The sequence below is a fragment of the Muscardinus avellanarius genome (genome assembly GCF_963383645.1).
Source record: "Muscardinus avellanarius genome assembly, chromosome: 21".
NCBI lineage: Eukaryota > Metazoa > Chordata > Mammalia > Rodentia > Gliridae > Muscardinus > Muscardinus avellanarius.
This window is the reverse complement of record NC_137807.1, coordinates 15,515,168-15,536,272: the sequence shown is the minus strand read 5'-3', so window position 1 is coordinate 15,536,272 and position 21,105 is coordinate 15,515,168. Positions and strand designations below refer to the sequence as shown.

The 21,105-nt window shown below is 44.4% G+C and overlaps 1 protein-coding gene and 1 pseudogene across 2 annotated transcripts in view; one reads left to right on the top strand and one right to left on the bottom strand.

Moving 5' to 3' along the window:
- The window catches only part of LOC308277993 (solute carrier family 5 member 4), a gene marked incomplete at both ends in the record, with an annotated part of 47,059 nt that extends 26,194 nt beyond the window's left edge, over positions 1-20,865 (bottom strand). The window contains 8 exons of the mRNA XM_080717564.1: positions 958-1,178; positions 2,877-2,957; positions 3,971-4,076; positions 6,871-6,975; positions 14,868-14,927; positions 16,747-16,851; positions 19,008-19,079; positions 20,731-20,865. Coding sequence (XP_080573690.1) covers positions 958-1,178; positions 2,877-2,957; positions 3,971-4,076; positions 6,871-6,975; positions 14,868-14,927; positions 16,747-16,851; positions 19,008-19,079; positions 20,731-20,865 — 885 coding nt within the window. The remainder of the gene's footprint in view (positions 1-957; positions 1,179-2,876; positions 2,958-3,970; positions 4,077-6,870; positions 6,976-14,867; positions 14,928-16,746; positions 16,852-19,007; positions 19,080-20,730) is intronic.
- On the top strand, positions 9,565-11,060 carry LOC308277994 (cyclin-Y-like protein 1; annotated as a pseudogene). The gene is made up of 2 exons: positions 9,565-9,796; positions 10,459-11,060. The product of its transcript is annotated as a cyclin-Y-like protein 1 (transcript).
- Positions 20,866-21,105: the final 240 nt, after the last annotated feature.

Below are 21,105 nucleotides of genomic sequence, written 5' to 3'. Positions count from 1 at the left end.
CTCTGAAAGTTAATTACTTAATTAATTTATTTCTGTATTGTATATTGAACACAGGACATTCTATCTCTGAGCAATACCTCCAGCCCTTAATTTTAATTTTTGCAGTACTGGGGATGGAACCCAGGGGCATGCTATCTCCAAGCTACACCTCCAGCTCTATTTTTTTATTCTTTATTTTGAAACAGGGACTCACTAAGTCGCAAAGGGTCTTACTAAGTAGCTGAGGCTGGTTGCAAACCTGTGATTCTCCTGTCTCAGCCTCCCAAGTACTGGGATTACAAGTGTGTGCCACTGTGCTGGGCTCTGAGTTTATTGTTAGAGAGGGCCAAAGTGACGTCCACAATGATGATTTGTAGGCCATACTTTGAGTATAAGGCTTCAGAGAATCCTTATTGTATCAAAATACCTAATAGAATAAGCTGAAAGCGTTTCCCTCTAAGGAATAAGAAATATGGAGAAAGGTGGGGCATCAGGTGGCGATTTTTTCTAACATGCCTTGCAGAAGTGTTTTAACTGTGTGTGTGTGTGTGTGTGTGTGTGTGTGTGTGTGTGTGTGTGTGTGGTACTGGGGATTAGAACCCAGGAGAGTTCTATCTCTGAGCAACATCCACAGACCTTTTTATGTTTTATTTTGAAACAGTGTTTGACTAGTTGCTGAGGGTCTTGCTAAATTGCTGAGGTTGGCCTTCAACCTGGTGATCCTCCTGTTTCAGTCTCCCAAGTACTGAAATTACAGGTGTGCACCACCATGCCCAGAGTGTTTGACTTTTAAAATGATGTTTGTGTGCACAAAACTGAATTAGATACTTTTCTGTGAGATGAGAGAGAACAACATAAGTTCTCTCTCTTCCTCTCTCTCTCTCTCTCTCTCTCTCTCTCTCTCTCTCTCTCTCTCTCTCTCACACACACACACACACACACACACACACACACACACACACTCACTCACTCACTCACCTGATTGGTGCACCAATACCACATGGCTACCATGTTCATTCCAAATACTGTTCCTGGCCATGGAATATCTCCAGTGGCAGCATCTCTGAAGATGTGGAAGGAGTCAGCCCGTGGAGTATAGCACGTGGGGCTGATGGTCAGGTTGTCCCCGTGCACAACGGATGGGACAGCGCTCATGTACTTCTCCACAAAGCTCTCGTAGCCTCCAATTTCATCAAATGCTGGAAAGATATCAGAGAAAATAAAATGTCTCATAAAAATGAGCACATCTGATGTTTTTGATTACTCCTTTATACTGGAGGTACCCTACAAAGTCCATCCCCACAGCCCGGCCAAATCCTCAGTAAGCTTCTCTCATGATCCGTGTCTTTCTATTAGCTTCACTGGCTGATCTCAGGCAGTCACCTGACTTTCAATCCCCAGTACCATACACACAAAAACATTTTATTTATTTATTTATTCATATTTATTTATTGGTACTGGGGATTGAGCCCGGGGCATTTTACCTCCTAGCTCATCCCCAGCCCGGTTTCATTTTGAAACAGGATCTCACTTAGTTGCTGAGGTTGGTCTTGAATCTGTGATCCTCCTATCTCAGCCTCAGAAGTACTGGAATTACAGGCATGTATCACCAAGCCTGGCATCATTAATTTTTTAAAGCCTGGCATCATTAATTTTTTAAAGATTCAGCTATACATGATTGTGCATGCCTATAATCCCAGTACTTGGAAGACCGAGACAGGAGGATTGCAGGTTGGAGGCCAATCTCAGCAGCTTAGCAAGAATCTGTTTCAGTATAAAAAAATAAAATGGGCTGGGCATGGTGGCACACACTTATAACCCCAGTGCTTGGGAGGCTGAGACAGGAGAATTAAAGTTGGAGCCGGCCTCAGCAATTTAGCAACACCCCATTTCAACATAAAAAATAAAAAAGGCTGGGCATGGTGGCACATGCCTATAATCCCAGTACTTGGGAGGGTGATGTACCAGTATTGGGAAGAGGTACTAAAATATATTAACGTACCAGTATTGGGAAAGAGTTTCAATTTTAAAATATATCTTTGGTAGTGAAGAAAGCCAGGAGCTATGGGAAGAGGGCTGCAGATTTCTCCATGGATAATTAGCAAAGGAATAGAAGAAGCCTGGGGCCTTTTTACATTTCTGAAGAGAGGCAAACTCCCTCCAGGATGGGAGGAAATCCCAGATTCCAGATAAGCAACTTAATACATTTTGGAGTGTAACAAAAGGTGTAGGGGTCTGTGCCAGGAAACAGAGCTGCCCCTCCCCCAGAAGGGGTGGATCTGGTTAGGTCAGAGACAGAGCAGGATACCTGGGTTGGAGATAGGGCAGGATATCTACATCTCAAAGGACCTGCCACAGACCTGATTGGGATAAGAATACTCTGCATCCAGGGATTTTTGGTGGTTTCTCGTTTGAAGCACCCAAGGTAACATGAGGCTGTAACTGTCTTCTGTATTTCTATCTTTTTAATAAACTTCTTTAAATCTTCAGCAAGAGTCCGGGCTATTGCATATCTATCCTTAGCTCGGCACAAGAACCCACGCTTTTTGTGTGTTTTTTTGTTTGGTTGGGGTTTTTTTTTTGTTTTGTGTGTGTGTGTGTGTGTGTGTGTGTGTGTGTGTGTGTGTGTGTGTTTTCTTTGGGGAATTAGTCCCGAGTACTTAACAAAGGTCCCCAGGGAAAGTATCCAAAACCATAGCAAATTCTTCCAAAACTGTAACAGGTGAGACAAGAGATTGCAGTTTGGAAGCCAGCCTCCGCAAATTAATGAGGCCCTATTTCAAAATAAAAAATAAAATAAGAGCCGGGTATGGTGATGCACGCTTGTAATCCCAGCATTTGGGAGACAGCTGCCCAGAGCAGCTGGACCAGGGCTCCAAGACTGTGCCGTCACTTACCAAACCCCATGAGAATGAAAGAGCCCACCAGCATGATGAAGGCCTGCAGGGTGTCTGTGTAAATCACCGAGGCCAAGCCCCCTGTGGAGAGAGAAGAAGCAGGGCTGTGTCCACCAGCACGTCCTCTGAGTTCTCTTACACTTCCTCCCTAAGTTCCTGCACTTTCTCTAAGCTCTGAGATCATCTAAGGAATCAGAAGTAAACACGCTGAGAGTTCCCAGCCCAGCCCGCTGTCCCAGCCTCATCATCTCCTCGCTTCCTGTGGCCTCCCATCCCTTTGCCCTGTTCTGATTCAAGGTTTTGATCACACCAGAGGGTCATCTTTGTGGGGAGCTCCTGCACAGAAGCCAAGGGCAAAACTTCATACCTTAGATGTTTCCTTCGCAATCCTCAGTCCCTGCCTAGAGCACAAAACCATTAGTTTAAAAAATATACTTTTGCTCGCCATGTTGGAACATGCCTGTGATCTTAGAACTCGGGAAAAATACCTATATATATTTATAAGTATACAAGTATATGTATATATTGGTGCATTATCTGCCTCATAGTGAGGCTCAGAATAACAAGAGCACGCAGGCACACAGCACTGATGTTTCCTGCCTGATCCCACCCCACTTCTTCCTCTTCCCGTACATGCTTTCAAGATAGGCTCGGACGGTTTTGTAGATGTGCCCAGCACTATTTTTAACATACTTTTACCGGTGCATAAAGCATACTCACATCATACCGAAGTTCGTCGTGACAGTGCACACGCACACACAGTGCTTGGTGCGCCCTCCTGCCCACAGACACAGCATTATCAGACTGCTTCCTTCATCAAGTCTCCTCCCTTACCTCCCTTCCCTGGAGTTTCTCCTTCATCCCAGGTCCATATTATTTCCTAATTTCTCTCTAGCTTACTGGCTAGTATATGCTAAGTAAGAAAAGCATTAGGCACCAAGCACAAGCACTCTTCCTCCAGTGCGGGAACGTAGCATTGCTTTGTTAATTGAACCCCAGAGATAGTCCTCGACTTGTGTTTGCTGTAGTCTCCTAAGATGAACCAGCGGGATCAGCAGAAGATGCAGCTGAGCATCACGGCACGGCCGACTCACCGGTGACTGTGTACACAGCAGTGACAGCCAGGAGGACGAAGATGGCGAGGTAGAGGTCCAGCCCCAGCGCTATCTTTATAAATATGGCTCCAGAGAATATGTCTGCCTAAAAGGGGAGTGGTCAGGATGGAAGAGAAATGTGCATTTAAGGTATCTGGACCGACCTTCCTTCCTTCCTTCCTCCCTTCCTTCCTTTTTCTTTCTTTTAATTTTTGGTACTGGGGATTGAGCCAGGGGCATTCTACCCCCGAGGCACACTCCCAGTCCTTTTTATTTTTGAACAGGGTCTTGCTAAGTTGTTGAGGCTTGCCTCAAACTTGCTATCCTCCTGTCTCAGCCTCCTAAGAATTGGGACTATTGGCATGGACCACCATGCCCAGCTTATATCAATTTTTTTTTTTTTTGGAAATACAAAAGCTATTTGGGGATTAAGGGACATTATACCTACAACTGATTCACTGATTCTCAGTGTATGTGTTATTGGAGGTAGAGAATTTGTGAACAAGATCATCTTTTTCTGACCTAGGCAGGGGAGAACTCTGAAAATTATCCTGTCAGAATTCCTCATAATGACTTACTTAATAAGTAACTACTGCAATGCTGCTTATCAGAGTGTAAAAGTATACAATCATAATTAAGATTAATCATTATTGATATCATTCTAAGCATGACCTTGCAGGCAAGGATGGGCCTACTGCCCGGAAAACACACACATTCTAGGCCTTCTTGCACACACACTGCCATCTCGCTAACATTCCATTTGTCTTCTACCACCAGGGACCCTCCACGCTAGATCATATCCCATCCCTCAGGGACCCCTTTAACTGCTATGATTTGGGGAGGAGTCCTGGGGATTGAACCCAGGAACATTCTACCTCTGAGCTACACCCACAGCCCTTTTTAGTTTTTATTTTGAGACATGGTCTCACTAAGTGGCTGAGGGTAGTCTCAGCCCTGTGATCCTCCTGCCTCAGCCTCCCAGGTACCGTGGTTACAGTGTGGGCCACACGCCCAGCTTACCAGCTGCCGTTTCGCCTCAGTCCTTTTTTATGCTCTTTAGCACCATAAAGCTGTGGATGTCAGAGCCAACTTGTGGCACAGACGAGCACAAAGTTCATGACATCCAGGGTTTCCTCTGCCTCCTCCAACTTGCCCTCTGGGGACTGTTTAAATGACCCAGCAGGTCCCAGCCCTTTTTTGGGGTGTGCACAGGACACTTCCTGTACTTGTTCATAATCTCTATTCTAGTTCATATTTTAGTACATTTGCATACATTGGAATGAGGCTAATTATTTCCAGTGAAAATATTTCCAGTCTCTCGGCCTCTTGTGAACTCCTGATGGGGAAATGTGCAATGAATGGAGGAAATGCTTGGGTGGCATGAGAAGGGCTCCTGGCGTGCAATCTATGCTGTGATTCACTCTAGCACTGGCTCAGCTGTGCAGAGAAGCCACAGAGAGTTCAGGTCAGCCTCCTCTCTCGTGGGCACTGAGACGTCTGCCCAGGCTGTAATTATGGGGAGATTATCAGTCACTGATATGTGAGGCTTAATTAATGACTCTTTCCTGGTTTTCTGCACGTGCTGCAGAGGCTTCAAAATTCCCATTTTTTCCAACACTGATTATTTGCAAGGAATGAAATTTCTTTTTCCTTTTTCTTTGAACTTAGGGGTGTTCTACCTAGGATCTACACCATCAGCTCCATTTTATTTTTTATTTTGAAACAAGGTCTTGCTAAGTTGCTGAAATAGAACCTCCAAATTCCTTTGATACTTGTTTGCGTTTACAAGGGCAATCTTACACAAAATCAGAGTTAAAAAAAAAAAAAAGAGTCATCAAAAAAGCTGGGCATCTTGGCACACACCTGTAATCCCAGTACCTGGGAGGCTGAGACGGGAGGACTGCAGGTTTGCAGACAGCCTCAGCAATGTAGCAAGGTCCCCCACAACTTAGTGAGACCCTGTTTCCAAATAAAAAATAAAATAGAGCCAGGCGTGATGGCACACACTTGTAATCCCAGCATTTGGGAGGCTGAGACAGGAGGATCGTGGTTCACGGACAATTTCAACTACATAGTGAGGCCCTTTGCCAACTCAGTGAGACTCTGTTTCAAAATAAAAGAATAAAAAACCAGGCTAGGGGTGTAACTTGGAGATAGAATGCCCCTGTGCTACATCCCTGGTAACACACACACACACACACACACACACACACACACACACACACACACAAAAAAAAAAAAAAAAGACTGGGGGTCTGGGGGTGTAGGTCAGAGGTAGCATGCCCTTGGGTTCAATCCCAAGTAAAACATATAAAAAGAAGTAAAATAAAATAATATAAAATAAATAGGGCTGGGGATGTAGCTTGGAGCTAGAATGCCCCTAGGTTCATTCTCCAGTTGCACACACACACACACACACACACACACACACACACACACAGCATAATAATAATACACAATACTTTCCTTTTCATTTAGGTATCTAATAATAAAACTGAAAATAAATATATGTATCTGGCCTGGCTCTGAGAAAGACCGAGGAAGTTACTGTGCAGTGGAAAGGGCAGAAGGCAAGCAAATACCTTTCTATTGCTAAGTAGTTATTCTTTCTTGAATGACTGAGACCTTTTGTGCTCTCTGAAAACCTACTTTCTCATATCCCTGATGAGCGTGGATTTCCACTCTGGGGATTCTCAACACTTGAAAGTCTACTACTCTATGAATGAGGTCTCTGGCGTTCCCTTTCCAAATCAAGACTTGGTAGAGAGGGCCAAAGACATCCCTAGGGCCCAACCATGTTAACATGATTGAGAGTATGCACAAACCAGTCTCTGATTTAGCATTCTGGCCCCATCAGGCAAATCTCCTCACACTACGTCACCAGAAGGCACCGAACTCACTGAGATATTCAAAGCCACACAGATGAAGATGGAGAGGATGGAGAGGTAGAACTGGAGTCGCTTCCCACCAAACCTCTTCCCGAGATATTCCGGCATGGTCATCACCTGCAGAGATAGACATCCACGGCAATTCACTCTCAGAGCCCAGCACATTCAGGTTATCCAACACTTACGGGGCCAACTGTGGTGGCGCATGCCTGTAATCCCAGTACTTGGGAGGCTGAGACAGGAGGATCCCAGGTCCGAGACCAGCCTCAGCAACTTAATGGAACTCTTTGTTAAAACAAAAATAAAATAGAGCTGGGGGTGTTGCTCAGAGGTAGCATGCCTCTGTGTTCGATCCCTATCAGACCAGACAAATAAGCACTACCCTCCAAAGAAGCAACAACAACAAAACAAAACCAAGGAAATCAAAACCGCCTCTGGACATTCGGCATCGTGTGTGGCACCTTGGAATTATTAGGTAAGGAAGGCACGGTTCAGCAAGATGGAAATGAGCACAGGCCCTGCAGGCAGAAAGAACGCCTGAAGATCTATCTCTTCTAGCTCTCAGATGTCCAATGTATTGGAACCTTTGGTCCACAAAAATTTCTGAATCCCTTCTCTCAAAGGAGATCTTTAACATAAACGTACATATAAAGTACTTACAGCACCACCAAAGCACCTGCTAGACACCTAACAAATAGTTCGTTTTTTTTTCTTTCAGTACTAGGGATAGAATCTAGGGGTATCCTACCTCTGAGCTATACCCCCAGCCCAATTTTTTATTCTTTATTTTGAAACAGGGTCTCAGTTAGTTGCACATAGCCTCACTAAGTAGCTGAGGCTGGCCAGGAACCTGGATCTTCCTGTCTCAGCCTCCCAAGTACTGGGATTACAAGTGTGCGCCACCATGGTTTGATTCTTATAGTTTTTTTTATCAGTAATGTCTAGTCTAGTGAAAAAAATCACCTGCAAATAATTATCACAATCATAGTTACATAACCAAATGCCAACTGAGTAAATCCCAAGTACACATTTGGAGGCATATTTATGTAGTTATCTTTTGGTGTGTGTATGTGGTACTGGGGATTGTACCCAGGAGCATTTTACCACTGAGCTACACTCCACAGCCCTTATTAATTTTTAAAAGAGGGCCATGCTAAGTTACTGAACATTAAAAACATATTTATACAAATTAAAATTATATTTGTGACCTGGACGTGGTGGCACACACTTGTAATCCCAGCATTTGGGAGGCTGAGACAGGAAGATCGTGGTTTGGGGACAGCCTCAGGTACTTAGCAAGGCACTTTGTAACTCGGTGAGACCCTGTTTCAAGATAAAGAATAAAAAATAGGGCTGAGGGTGTAGCTTGGAGGTAGAATGGCCCTGGGTTTCATCCCCAGTATATATATATATATATATATATATATATATATATATATATATATATATATATACCATCATGCTTTTTAAAACATTCAAGGGGACACTTAAGGTAGGAAAGTGGAAGGCAGGAAAGAGAGGAAAGAAAATGATTTTTAAAAATTACATAAGAAGCCGGGCGTGGTGGCGCACGCTTGTAATCCCCGCGCTCGGGAGGCAGAGACAGGAGGATCGCACAGATTCAAAGTCAGCCGCGCGCACTGGCTTAGGAGACCCTGTTTCCAAATAAAAAATGTAAAACTAGGTCTGGGAGTATAGTCCGGAGGTAGAAGGGCTTCCAGGAACCCCAGTACTACACACAATAAATAGTCTGGGAATATGGCCCGGAGGTAGAAGGGTTTCCATCCAGTACCCCCTACACACACACACACACACACACACACACACACACACACACACACACACACACAAAATTACATAAGAGCCTGGCATGGTGGTGCTAGCATTTGGGAGGCTGAGACAGGAGGATCGTGGTTCACAGATAGCCTCAGCTACTTAGGCCCTCTGCAACTCAGTGAGACCCTGTTTCAAAATAAAGAACAAAAAGAAATAGGGCTGGAGGTGTAGCTTGTAGGTAGAATACCCCTGGGCTCCATCCCCAGTATGGCAAAAAAAGTTACATAAGAGAGGTGCTTTGAATAGACTTAAATTAACAGTATACAGTGAGATTAGCTTATCTGTTTGGAAATAAAGACACATCAAGAAAAACATGGGCTGGATGTGGAGGCGCACACCTGTTATCCCAGGACTTTAGATGCTGATCACAGGTTTGAGGACCACAGGTTCCAGGCCAGCCTCAGCAACTTAATGAAACCCTCAGCAACTTAGCAAAACCCTGTTTCAAAACACAAAACAAGGGCTGGGGGGTGTATCTTGGAGGAAGAATGACTTTGATTTCAAACCTCAGTAGCAGAAACAAGTAAATAAATAAAAATAAGTACCAGGGGTGTAGCTCAGAGGGAGAATTCCCCTGGGATAACCCCCTGGGTGGGGTGGAGGCTTGTACACTATGGTTTGGGTATTGTCTCCCAGAGGCTTGTTTACTGGGAGCTTGGTGCTCAAGTGTGTTGGTAGTGTGGTGCTGTGGCCTTTAAGACTGGTGCCTAGGTCTTTAGAAAGGACTTATGTTGGCCGGGCTGTGGGGGCGGGCAGGCGAGCGGCAGGCAAGGCCTCGCCATTGTTGGGGAAGGGGCAGCTGCTGAGCGCAGTGGGTTGGGGGTGGCGAGCGGCAGCGCAGGCGGCAGTGGCTAGGAATGCAGGTGCCCCATGGGGAACACGCTGACCTGTTGTGTGTCCCCCAATGCCAGCCCCAAGCTGGGCTGGCGCACGGGGCCACCACCTGCAGCACATCAGCGACCGACCGGAAGATGACTGGAGATTTAGCTTTGGAGTCAAACCCATCTGACCATCCAAGGGCAAGCACAATTTTCCTGAGCAAATCTCAAAACAGATGTGTGTGAAAAGAGGAGGAGCAACCATTGAAACCAGTGTGACCTTTGTACCAGTACTGGGAATGGCCTAGGAAGATTTGAGAAAGCTCTGATTATTAATAAATATATTTAAAAAATAACTGTGTAAAAATGGCAGACCTGGGGAAAGACTTGGTTTCGGTTTCAGTCAGGAAGGAAACAGCTATTGAGACTTAAATTGACTTAGCTAAAAGTAATTAGCAAGTCGATAGGAGAGGGGAGCTGGGACTTCCTCTTTCTAAAGACAGATCTACATAATAATTGGATGATCTAGTTTTGAAGGTCACCTTGGCGGGGAAAGTAACGGGAGAAACCTTACAGGGACTTTTCCTACATCAGAATTATGTGAAACAAGATGGAGGGTGTCGCGTATAAAAAGTCTGTTCCGTGTTTTGTACTTTGGTGATTTTGTTCGAAGCACCCCCTGGGTAACATGAGGCTATGACTATCTTCTGTATTTCTATCTTATTAATAAACTCCTTTAAATCTTCAGCAAGAGTCCGGGCTATTGCATATCTATCCTTAGCTCAGGATAAGAACCCATTTTTTTTGTTGTTGTTGTTGTTTTTCGGGGAATTGTTCCCAGGGGTCTAACAAAGATCCCTGGGAATGGTTCCCCCAGATGGTAACAGCCCCAAACCATAACAACCTTAGCAATATGTGACCACATAAAGAACAGAGATACAAATAGGTCCCTGGATATTTTTGATGAGTGATCACATCCACTCACACGAGAGAAGTTTCCAGAAGAATAAGCATGACCCTGAACACAATTTTATTTACAGATTTGTTCGTACTCTTTTTAGTGCGGCACAGCTAACAGCTGAATGTGCGATAGTAACGTCGGTGTACTTAGAAAGGCTTTTAACTTATGCTGAGAATGACATTTGTCCCACTAACTGGAAAAGGATTGTTTTGGGAGCCCGTCTTCTTGTCTCCGAGGCTTGGGGCAACCAGGCTGTATGGAATGTGGACTACTGCCAGATCCTCACGGACATCACAGTTGAAGACATGAACGAGATGGAAAGGCATTTCTTGGAGCTACTCCAGTTTAATATTAATGTTCCTGCCAGTGTTTATGCCAAATACTACTTTGACCTTCGCTCCTTAGCAGATGACAACAACCTGGATTTTCTGTTTGCTCCTCTCAGCAAAGAAAGAGTACAGAACCTAGAGGCTATTTCAAGATTGCATGAAGAAAAATACAAAGGCTTCTGTAAAACTGCTATGAGAAGGTCTTTCAGTGCTGGCAATTTCGTTGGTATTTAGCGTTCTAATGCCATCCTCTCTTAAAAGGGAGGATCGAGGGTTATTGATGTCATGAATCTCTCATCTGCAAAGACTGGAGAGATATCACCTCTCCTGCTCAAAACCCAGCAAAGTTAGTATTTTCACTGAAAGACCTGGAATTCAAGGGACTCATGGACAGTGACAATTGCACTCCATAGGAAAGAATGGGGCCTTGTCAAGCAACAACACACTTTGTCCTCTGTAATATAAACAGAGTTCCAAACCCACTCCAAAGCAAAAGCTCGCAGCTCACACACAGATATTTGCTTATTGTGTAGGCCAATAGCTGTGAACTATGTAAGATTTTTTAAATTAAGAGTTTAAAATTTTATACTTTAAAGACACTAACCATATAACTTTTATGGGTTTTTTTTTCCTATTTTTCTTGCCCCTCCCAATTGCTGCATATGCCATTACAGTATTACCATTAAAACATGGGAATCGCCGGGCGTGGTGGCGCACGCTTGTAATCCCTGCGCTTGGGAGGCAGAGACAGGAGGATCGCGCAGGTTCGAAGCCAGCCGCGCACACTGGCTTAGGAGACCCTGTTTCCAAATAAAAATGTAAAACTAGGTCTGGGAGTATAGCCCGGAGGTAGAAGGGCTTCCAGGAACCTCAGTACCACCCCTACCCCCAAAACAAAAACAAAAACAAAAAAAAATGGGAATCTTTGTTTTTGGTTTTTTTGTGGTTCTGAGGTTTGAGACCACAGCCTAGCATGTGCTAGGCAAGCCACTACCACTCCCAGCCCCAAATATGGGACTCTTAACACTCATGAAGCCACTTAGGAGCAAACTGTAGCATTGTTAGGTATTGAAGGTTCTTGACCTTCCTACTGTATCATTGAAGCTGCTAGTCATTATTGGCAATTGGTGTAAACCAAAAATCTGCTGGATAACATTTTGCCATTCATACATTTTGTAAGCACTAACTAGCATTTCGGCAAGTTTGGGGTCATAAAGAGAAAGTACCACTTATTTGACTACCAATTTCTGTTGGTCCACACTGCATTTCTTATGAAATATTAACGGCGCTTCTCATTTTCCGATAACTTTCCTCTTATTTGTTAGATAAATGTATTAAAAGATATTTTCATAATGGTAACCAACATGGTGGTCAAGTGATAAACAAGCAGATAAATACAAGGTGTCCTAAAAGTTTTAAAGCAGTTTTAAGTTTCACTATGCTGTGTTTGGGCCCTCCAGGACCCTGCAGCAAAAGTATAAAAACACAAACTTAGAAACAGCTTTTAAAAAATTGTTTCAGTGTTTGCCATTGTCAAGAGGGGCTGGAAACAACACATACACAAGCTTAATCCAAGTTTACAAAATTGTTTAAAAGAAATGTAACTTAACCCTCAAGGGATGTTTGTAAGTTTGTAGCATTTATACTTCTGCAAGTATCAAAGCTTAAAATTGCACTGAGATTTTTAGGATACCTTGTATCTCCGTAGAAGAACTTCTTCTTTTTAAAGAAGGTTGTTTTTTGGGTAGGGCTATGCTCTTTCTGCTTTTATCACCTAAATTTCTTTTCTCTAGATTTGGTAAAGGAAGATTATGAAGAGCAGTATTAATTCACATGCAACAAATGGGAAGGAATTGAACCTCAATAGCAGCAGATGATATGAAAGTTGTTTTTTTTTTTTTTAATCCTACCTGTTAACCTGGCTGTAGGTGTCATATAGGTGTTCCATTTCAAGTCATGCTATTTAAGAGTGACTGTACATGAACCTTAGGGACCCTTATTTCAGGCTTTAAAGGACAGGGAATAAATAATTTTAGGAGACTGGCAACAATGCTGCCTACCCTACATTTCAAATATTAAAATGACTAGAGTTCTCGGCTGTGTGAAGCCTGCTTGTCTTACCTTCGCAGTGCATTCTAGGACTCTTGCACTTCTGGGCCAGGAATACTTTCTCTCAATATAGCAGTGCTTCACATTATACTGAGTACTGCGGGCTCCATAATTTTTAAAGGACAGAGACATACATACACGATACGTAATGGTATGTGAACATTACAGTCTACCACCTCAACAAATTGTTTATGGAGTTCAGAATTTGGAGATTCAAATATTGATTGTAGTTGTATTTTGAAAAGAATATGCTACAACTTATGTGGGTTTTCTTTCTTATGTTTATATTTAAGAAAAGCTAATAAACTATTTTATTTTTTTTTTAAAGAAAGGACTTATGATTTTCTCCTTCCTTCCTTCCTTCCTTCTTTCCTTCCTTCCTTCCTTCCCTGTGCTGGGGATTGAACCAAGGGACATTCACTATCCAAGCTGCAACCTTTCTGAGATTTCAAAAGAGGGTCTAAGTCGCTGAGGTTGGTTTTGAAACCTCAATAATCCTGCCTTAGCCTCCAAGTCCTGGGATTACAGTCTTGCACCACCACAACTGGATGGATTTATATTTTTCTTGAGGAGTGAGTTAGGTCTCAAAGAAGTGTGTTCTTGCTCTTACAGTACTGGACTAGTTACTGTGAGCTGGGTTGATATAAAGCACGTTTGGCTTCCTCTGTTACCTCTCTCTGCTCACAAGCCCTGCCATGTGATGCCGTTGGTCTTCTTTAGACCCTCCCCAGAGCTGAGCAGTTGCTGGTGTCACGCTCTTGAATCTCCAGAACTTTGGGCTGAATAAACCTCGTGTGTGTGTGTGTGTGTGTGTGTGTGTGTGTGTGTGTGTGTGCGCACGCACATGTGTGTGTGGGTTACTGGAAATTGAACCTGAAGGTATCCCATCACTGAGCTACACTCCCAACCCAGTTTATTGTTTTTTAAACTTTTGAAGCAAGGCCTTTTTAAGTTATCACACACTGGTCTCAAATTTGCAGTTCTCCTGTCTCAGCCTCCCAAGTTCTGAGATCATGAGAGACACCTCTTTTCTTTGCTAAGTACCCAGCCTCAGGACTTTGATTGCAGCAATACAAAAGAAACAAGATGGAGCCCCTGAGAACTTTCCAGACCTCAGATTGAGGGGCCCCTGCGTATATTCCCAGCCTCCACTGGCCTGGTTTGTCAGGCTCCTACCCACTCCTCTAGTTCCATATCTGGTGACACATGGCAGCCCCAGGACGAGCCAACCCGCAGCCCCTCCTCTTGCTGTCTGTGCTCCACCTATCGTCACGAGTACAGTGAACTCTCCAGGTTCAGTAGCGAACCCGCCTTTCTTCCTCTAAGTGCTTTGTGCCAGGCGTTTCCATCACAATGAGTGAAGGCCTTGTGTCACTGTTGGGGAGTCTTTCCTCTTTACCGCCTTCACTGATCTCACTGAACAGTGTGTTCTCCAGTTCTAAATTCCAAGACACATGCAAACCTTTCACAATGAAACTTTACTTACACCCACAGACTTAGCTCGATTTCCCACCCTCTTCCATCCTACCCTCTCTGTTTTAACCATAATTTTACCTGCCCTCGAATACTCCAAGTAAGGAGAATTTATGGCTCCCACATACTGTTTTTTTCCGAGCCTCCAGTTTTTCTACCCACAGAGGTAACCCTTACCCTCAAGGCTGGTCACTTCTAAGAAGCTTTTCTCGAGACCATGGGTGTCCCCAGCTTCAGGATCCCTACACTACCTGGCCTCTGTTCCAGGGTCATTACACAGAGTCACTACTGATGTGTCATGGGGCTGCATCCACATTCTACACTGGGGGTCCTGGCAAGGAATTTGATTCTGTCACATGTGTGTTCTTGGCAATAGGCTTGGTGGGGCTGGGTGGCCAGCTTTCATGACTGAACAAAAAGACTGAATAAATGAATGGTTAACAGATAAACCTGGAAGGTTTCCCCAGAGCGGTGAGTACTCACCCCTGCCTTAATGTAGATGGGCACAAAGAACCAGCCCAGGACCAGCAGCAGCAGCAAGGACTGCAGAAACAAAGGAAAGTGCAAGGTTAAAGAGGCCTAGCTGTGGGCCTTAGGACTGGGTGATTTCTCAATCTGAAAAGAAAAGGTACAAAGAAGGTGGGGGTGGCACCGATCCTGCCCCATTCAACAGTCATGATTCACAGACAGCTGTAGGTTCCTTCTCTGCAGTTCTGCGATTCAGAGGCCGCTGTTTTCTGGGTCTTAGGGTGTGACCAAAGATGTATAGTTAGTTAAAAAAAATCAAGCTGGCTATGGTGGTGAGCACCTGTAATTCCAGTACTTGGGAGGCTGAGACAGGAGGATCGCAGGTTGAAGGACAGCCTCAGCAGTATGGGGGATTCTCAGCAACCTAGTGAGAATCTGTTTTAAAACAAAAACAAAAAGGTCTGGGAGTGTGGTTCAGGGGTAGAATGCCTATGAGTTCAATTCTCAGCAGCTAACACACACACACACACACACACACACACACACACACACACACACACCAGAAGATAGAAGTCGGACGGGCATGGTGGCGCACACTTGTAATCCCCACGCTTGGGAGGCGGAGACAGGAGGATCACGAAGGTTCAAAGTCAGCCACGCTGGCTTAAGAGACCCTGTTTCCAAAAATAAAAAAGTATAAAATAGGTCTGGGTGTGTAGCCCGGAAGTAGAAGGGCTTCCAGGAATCCCAGTACCACCACCAAAAAAAAAAAAAAAAAAAAAAATAGAAGTCTGAGCCTAGTTAGAACACTGTAAGATCATAAAACTTTGCCAAATGGAACACTCTTGGATGGTAGAAATTATATATCATACTGAGACAATGAGAAATAAATTTAGAAATACAATAATATTCCTAGTTCTTCAAGACTTGACAAATGAAAAGAGCTTAATCTTGTATTAAAATGCAGGTCGTATGGTCTCAACTCATATCCCACCTCCACCTGTGTTGTTTCTGCCACGGTCATAGCCAGTGAGGCAGGTCTAGGGACCAGTTATCACTGTGTGTGGATGTGGAACTTGAGCCTCCGGGAGATTAGGTGAGCCTGGTCCAAAGGCTTAAGGAGGAGCGCTCACGCTCTCTGCAGCCTGCTAGTCACGCTCATTAGGCTGCTGGCCATTCTGCCCATTTCTCTAGCGGCTGGATTCCTCCTGGAGTCCATGGCTCCAGGACTCCAGACCAAATCTCTGACCATAGGGCAGAGCTGAAGGCGGGGTGCATATGAATTCCATGATACAATTAATGTCGACACAGCAACAAAACCTTTAAAACAAAAAGAACACCGGTGTTCATGGTGACTCAAGGTTACCTCCTGAGTCCGTCCAAGGAGCGGGCATGGTGGCACATGCCTGTAATCCCAGCACTTGGGAGGCTGAGACAGGAGGATTGCAGACTGGAGGCCAGCCAATTCAAATTAGCGAGACCCTGTTTCAAAATAAAAAACAAAAGGTCTGGGGGTATCACTGGGAGGATTGCCCCTGGGTTCAATTCTCAGTACAAAAAAAAAAAAGTCAAACCAAGGAGGAGTATATCCTCTATGGGCTCCCAGGAAATGCCTGAAATATGCTTTGATAAAAATTTCTGATAATATGGAGCTGAGTGGCACATGCCTGTGGTCCTAGAAGGCAAGAGGCTAAGACAGGAGGATCGCAGGTTTCAGGCCAGCCTCAGCAACTTAGCAAGACCTTGTTTCAAAGTAAAAACAACAACAACTACAAACAAACAAACTCTGAGGTTACGGCTCAGTGGTGAGCCTCCCTAGGGTCAATCCCCAGTACCACAGGGAACACAGTCTCGGCCTGGGGCTGGGTTAAGGGTGGGCCTTTGGTGCACTTACATTTGACTCGAATGCTGAGACAGCGATGCCTGAAGCTGCTCCTGTCCCGGCCAGGCCCACGAAGTGGCCGCTGCCGATGTTGCTGGCAAACAGAGACGCGCCCATCTGGAATACAAGTGAACAGACTAGGGTTGGATCTAGTGGCTCCCAACCAGACTTCTTGAACACACATGGATGTGGAGGTATCCTAATTGCTACTTCTTAGAGCAGGAGTCAGCAAACTATGGTTGGAGGGCCACATCCAGCTCACCTCTCCGGTTTTTGCATAGCCCATAAGCCAAGAACATCTTTTCATGTTTCTGAGTGGTTAAAAATATTTGGGTATGATGGTGCAAGTCTTTACTGTTAGTACTTGGGAAGTTGAAACAGGAGGATTAGAGGTTCAAGACTAGGCTCAGCAACCTAGCAAGAGGCTGCTTCAAAATAAAATGGGCTTGAGATGTAGCTTGGAAGTAGAATGCCCCTGGTTGCAATGTCCAGTACCAAAAAAAAAGTTAAAAATTCCAAATAATGATAATATTTTGTGAAATATGAAAATGTGAAATTAAATTTCAGTGCTCATCGATAGCCATGCTCCTTGGTTTAACATCAATTTTGGGTGCTTTTATGTTATAATGGCAGAGTTGTGTGATTGCAATGTACTCTATGGCTTGGAAACCCTGAGATACTTGCAATTTAGCTTTTTCCAGAAAAACTTACCAAACCATGTTTTATTTTGAAACAGGGTCTTGCTAAGTTGCTGAGGCTGGTCTAGAATGGGTGATTCTCCTGTCTCAGCCACCTAAGTACTGGGATTACAGGTGTGCACCCCCATACCTGGCTTTCATCTTCCTTTTTATCACATTACTGGCTGTTTTTAAGACTAAAAAATGAAGAAGGCTTTCTGTCTGTCTCTCGCTTTTCTTTTCTTTTGTTCTCTTTTTTGTACTAGGAATTGAACACAAGGGCATTCTACCTCTGATTTACACTCTCAGCCCCCTCCATTTTTTAAAATTTTGAGACAGGGTCTCACTAAATTGCCTCAAACCTGTGATCCTCCCATCTCAGCCTCCCAAGAACTGGGCAACCACACCTGGCTGAAGATCTCTTGAATGAATGTGGATGAGCACCAGTCCTGCAGAATAGAACTGGAGCATGAGCCCTGTCACGATTCTTCTCTATCTTTTCAGCCCCTGAACAATCACTTTTTCAATCATTTTTCACATATTCAAGAGTAGGGGAGGGGCTGAATTGGCTTGTGGCACTGGGATTGGTTGAGATTTGCATGTTCTACAAAACAGTACCTAGAATGCAGTGTCTGATCAGATGCCTCATGATGTATTTTGCAGTTGGCCAGTTGCATTCACCTTGCCAGGTCATCTCCCATCCCCATCCCATTTCATGTTATTTCGATGAGTAAGCAGATTTTTGTGGAGGAAGTATTTACTGAGTACCCACTGTATACCCATTTCAATTCTGATCCTCTTTAGGTTCAGAGAGGAAGATGCAGCCTCCTTTGCACAGGAAATGTGGCCAAAGAGCCACAAGTCAGAATCCAGAAAGGAAGCACTTGTCATCCCAATACCTGAGAGGTTGAGACAGGAGGATTGCAGGTTTGTGGCCAGCCTCAGCAACTTAGTGAAGCCTTCTGCCACTCAGTGAGACACTATATCAAAACAAAAAATAAGGCTGGTGTGTAGTTCAGAAGCAGAATGCCCCTGAGTTCAATCCCTAGTACCACAAACAAACAAACAAACAAACAAACATAAACAAACCCAGAAAGGAGACGAACCATGCATTGGTCAAGAATCAGAGGAATCAAAATTAGCACCATCACAGGGAATGCAGTCCAGTGTCAATAATGCATAGAACACAGGCAGTAGGCACTGAGGGTGGGAATGGAGTGTGCTAGGAACAAGACAGGCATTGCCAGAGGAGAGCAGAGAGGCTGATTCAGACAAGAACAACAGCATCATCTCAGGGTGGGACCAAAGGAGGAATGTGTGGGGCTTGTAAGAAATGAAAGCTGGAGATTTTTCACGGGGAAAACACAAGAGCTGAACTTGGGTTCTCAGATGCCAGAGAAAACCACTCTCATAGCTGGTGACACTATCACTTTTCTGGAATTACAAGTCACAACTAGGAAATGAAGGATTCAGGAAAGGAATCACCAGCAATCCGAAAACCAATGTCCATCATAAATAATCACCATCTCCAATGTTTTCTTGATTTGCACTTAAACACACACACAGGAAACATCTGCTGGAAACCAGCCTACTTACTGGCCACCAAGACATGGAGCGATCAGCCAGGAAGAAGCCTCCAACAGTGCTTCGGTTGGTCTTAAGCATTGCCTGCACAGAGAGGAAGGCAGATGAGGGCACAAGAACTGCATGCTGTGCCCCAAGGGCCCTGCTTCTCTAGAAACTCAAATACAGCATCAGCTTTTAATGGACCTTAAAAATCATAGTTTTAGGAAAACTCATCTTGGAGCTGTACAGACTTCAAGAAGTCATTTTATTCAAAACTGCTGCTTATTTTTATTTGTGGAAACAGTATGAAGTATCCTTAAGCCTATCCCCAAAGGAAAATTTGTAGCCTCAAGCTCATTATTAAATAGAAAAAACAGAGCTGGACAAGGTGGTGCATGCTTGTAATCCCAGTATTTGGGATGCTGAAATAGGAGGATTGTGGTCTGAGAACAGTCTCAGCTACTACTTAGTGAGACTCTGAAAAAAACAAAGAATTAAAAAATAGGGCTGGGGGTGTAGCTTGGAGGTAGAATATCTCTGGGTTCTGTCCCCAGTTCCAAAAAAAGAAAAAAGAAAAAAGAAAGAAAGAAAGAAAGAAAGAAAGAAAGAAAGAAAGAAAGAAAGAGGTGACATATGCCTGTAATTCCAGTATTTTGGAGTTTGAGATGAGAGGATTGCAGGTTTGAGGCCAGCCTCAGCAACATAGTAAGACCCTCAACAACATAGTGAGAACCTGTTTTAAAATATGAAATAAGCCGGGCGTGGTGGCGCACGCTTGTAATCCCAGTACTTGGGAGGCTGAGACAGGAGGATCGCACAGGTTCAAAGCCAGTCTCAGCTACTTAGTGATGCTCTCAGCAAATTAGTGAGACCCTGTTTCCAAATAAAATATAAAATAGGTCTGGGAGTGTAGCCCAGAGGTAGAAAGCCCTTGGGTTCCGGGTTCCATCGCCAGTACCAAAAAAAAAAATAATAATAATAAAATATGAAATAAAAAGAGCTGGGGATATAGTTCAGAGGCAACACGTACTTCTGGGATCATTTCCCAGTACCCATACACACGAGGAGAGTGAGAACATAAATAACTTAAGTGTCTCACTTGCTAAGTCTGTCAGAAAGTGAACAAACAATAAACGAAACTAAATAAAATGAGAGAATAGAAGAAATAAAAACAACATTTTGACTGGGTGTGGTGGTACGTGCCCGTAATCCTGGAACTTGGGAGGCTGAGGCAGGAGGATCACAGATTTGAAGCCAGCCTCAGCATTTTAGTGACTCAGTAACCTAGTGAAACCCTGTTTCCAAATAAGAAATAAAATTGGGCAGGGAGTGTAGCTTGGAGGTAGAAGGGCTCTGGGTTCAAACCCCCAAATCAGACACACACACACACACACACACACACACACACACACACACACACACACACATTCTCTCTCTCTCTCTCTCTCTCTCACACACACACACACACACACACACACACACACACACACACATTTTTTCATTATGCCAAGTTCTGGTGATGCCTGTAGTTCCCAGTACTAGCTCTGCTCAAATGATGGGGTCCCTAGGAGAAAACATTTGTTCAGCCTGATTATGATCTATGTCAAACACAAGAAAACAATTCATCTAGAAAAATGATGGCATTTGTGGGAACGGTTAGTGCCGCTCAGCTTGTCACGCTGCACCTCTCCCACTTAACACATTTCCGCCAACCCCGCTGCCCACCCTGGAAGCCCACGGGGCTCCCACATACCCAAAGCCCAACAGCCATCACCACAATGAAATAGATGACAATGACAGAGATGTCAGCAGCATTTCGGATGCGCTCTGATAGTGCAGGCGGCTCTGGGGTCCCGGCTATGGTGCTGGGGCTTAATGTGCTGGCCATGGCTGCAGGTGGTGCTGTCCCCTTCCCAGGTGGCCCCTTCTTAATATGAGCTCTGGGTTAATGATCAGCCTCAGGCAGGTGCGGTGAGATATCAGAGCCAGCTGGGCATGGGAACCTTTAGCCCTCTCCTGTGAATCCAGGCTGCGAGACCCTGCCCCGCGGTAGCTAGTGCTGACTTAGGCAGACTGTGTGGATGAGGGGAAGAATCCAGACATGGAGTCAGAATTGGAAGTGGAGAAT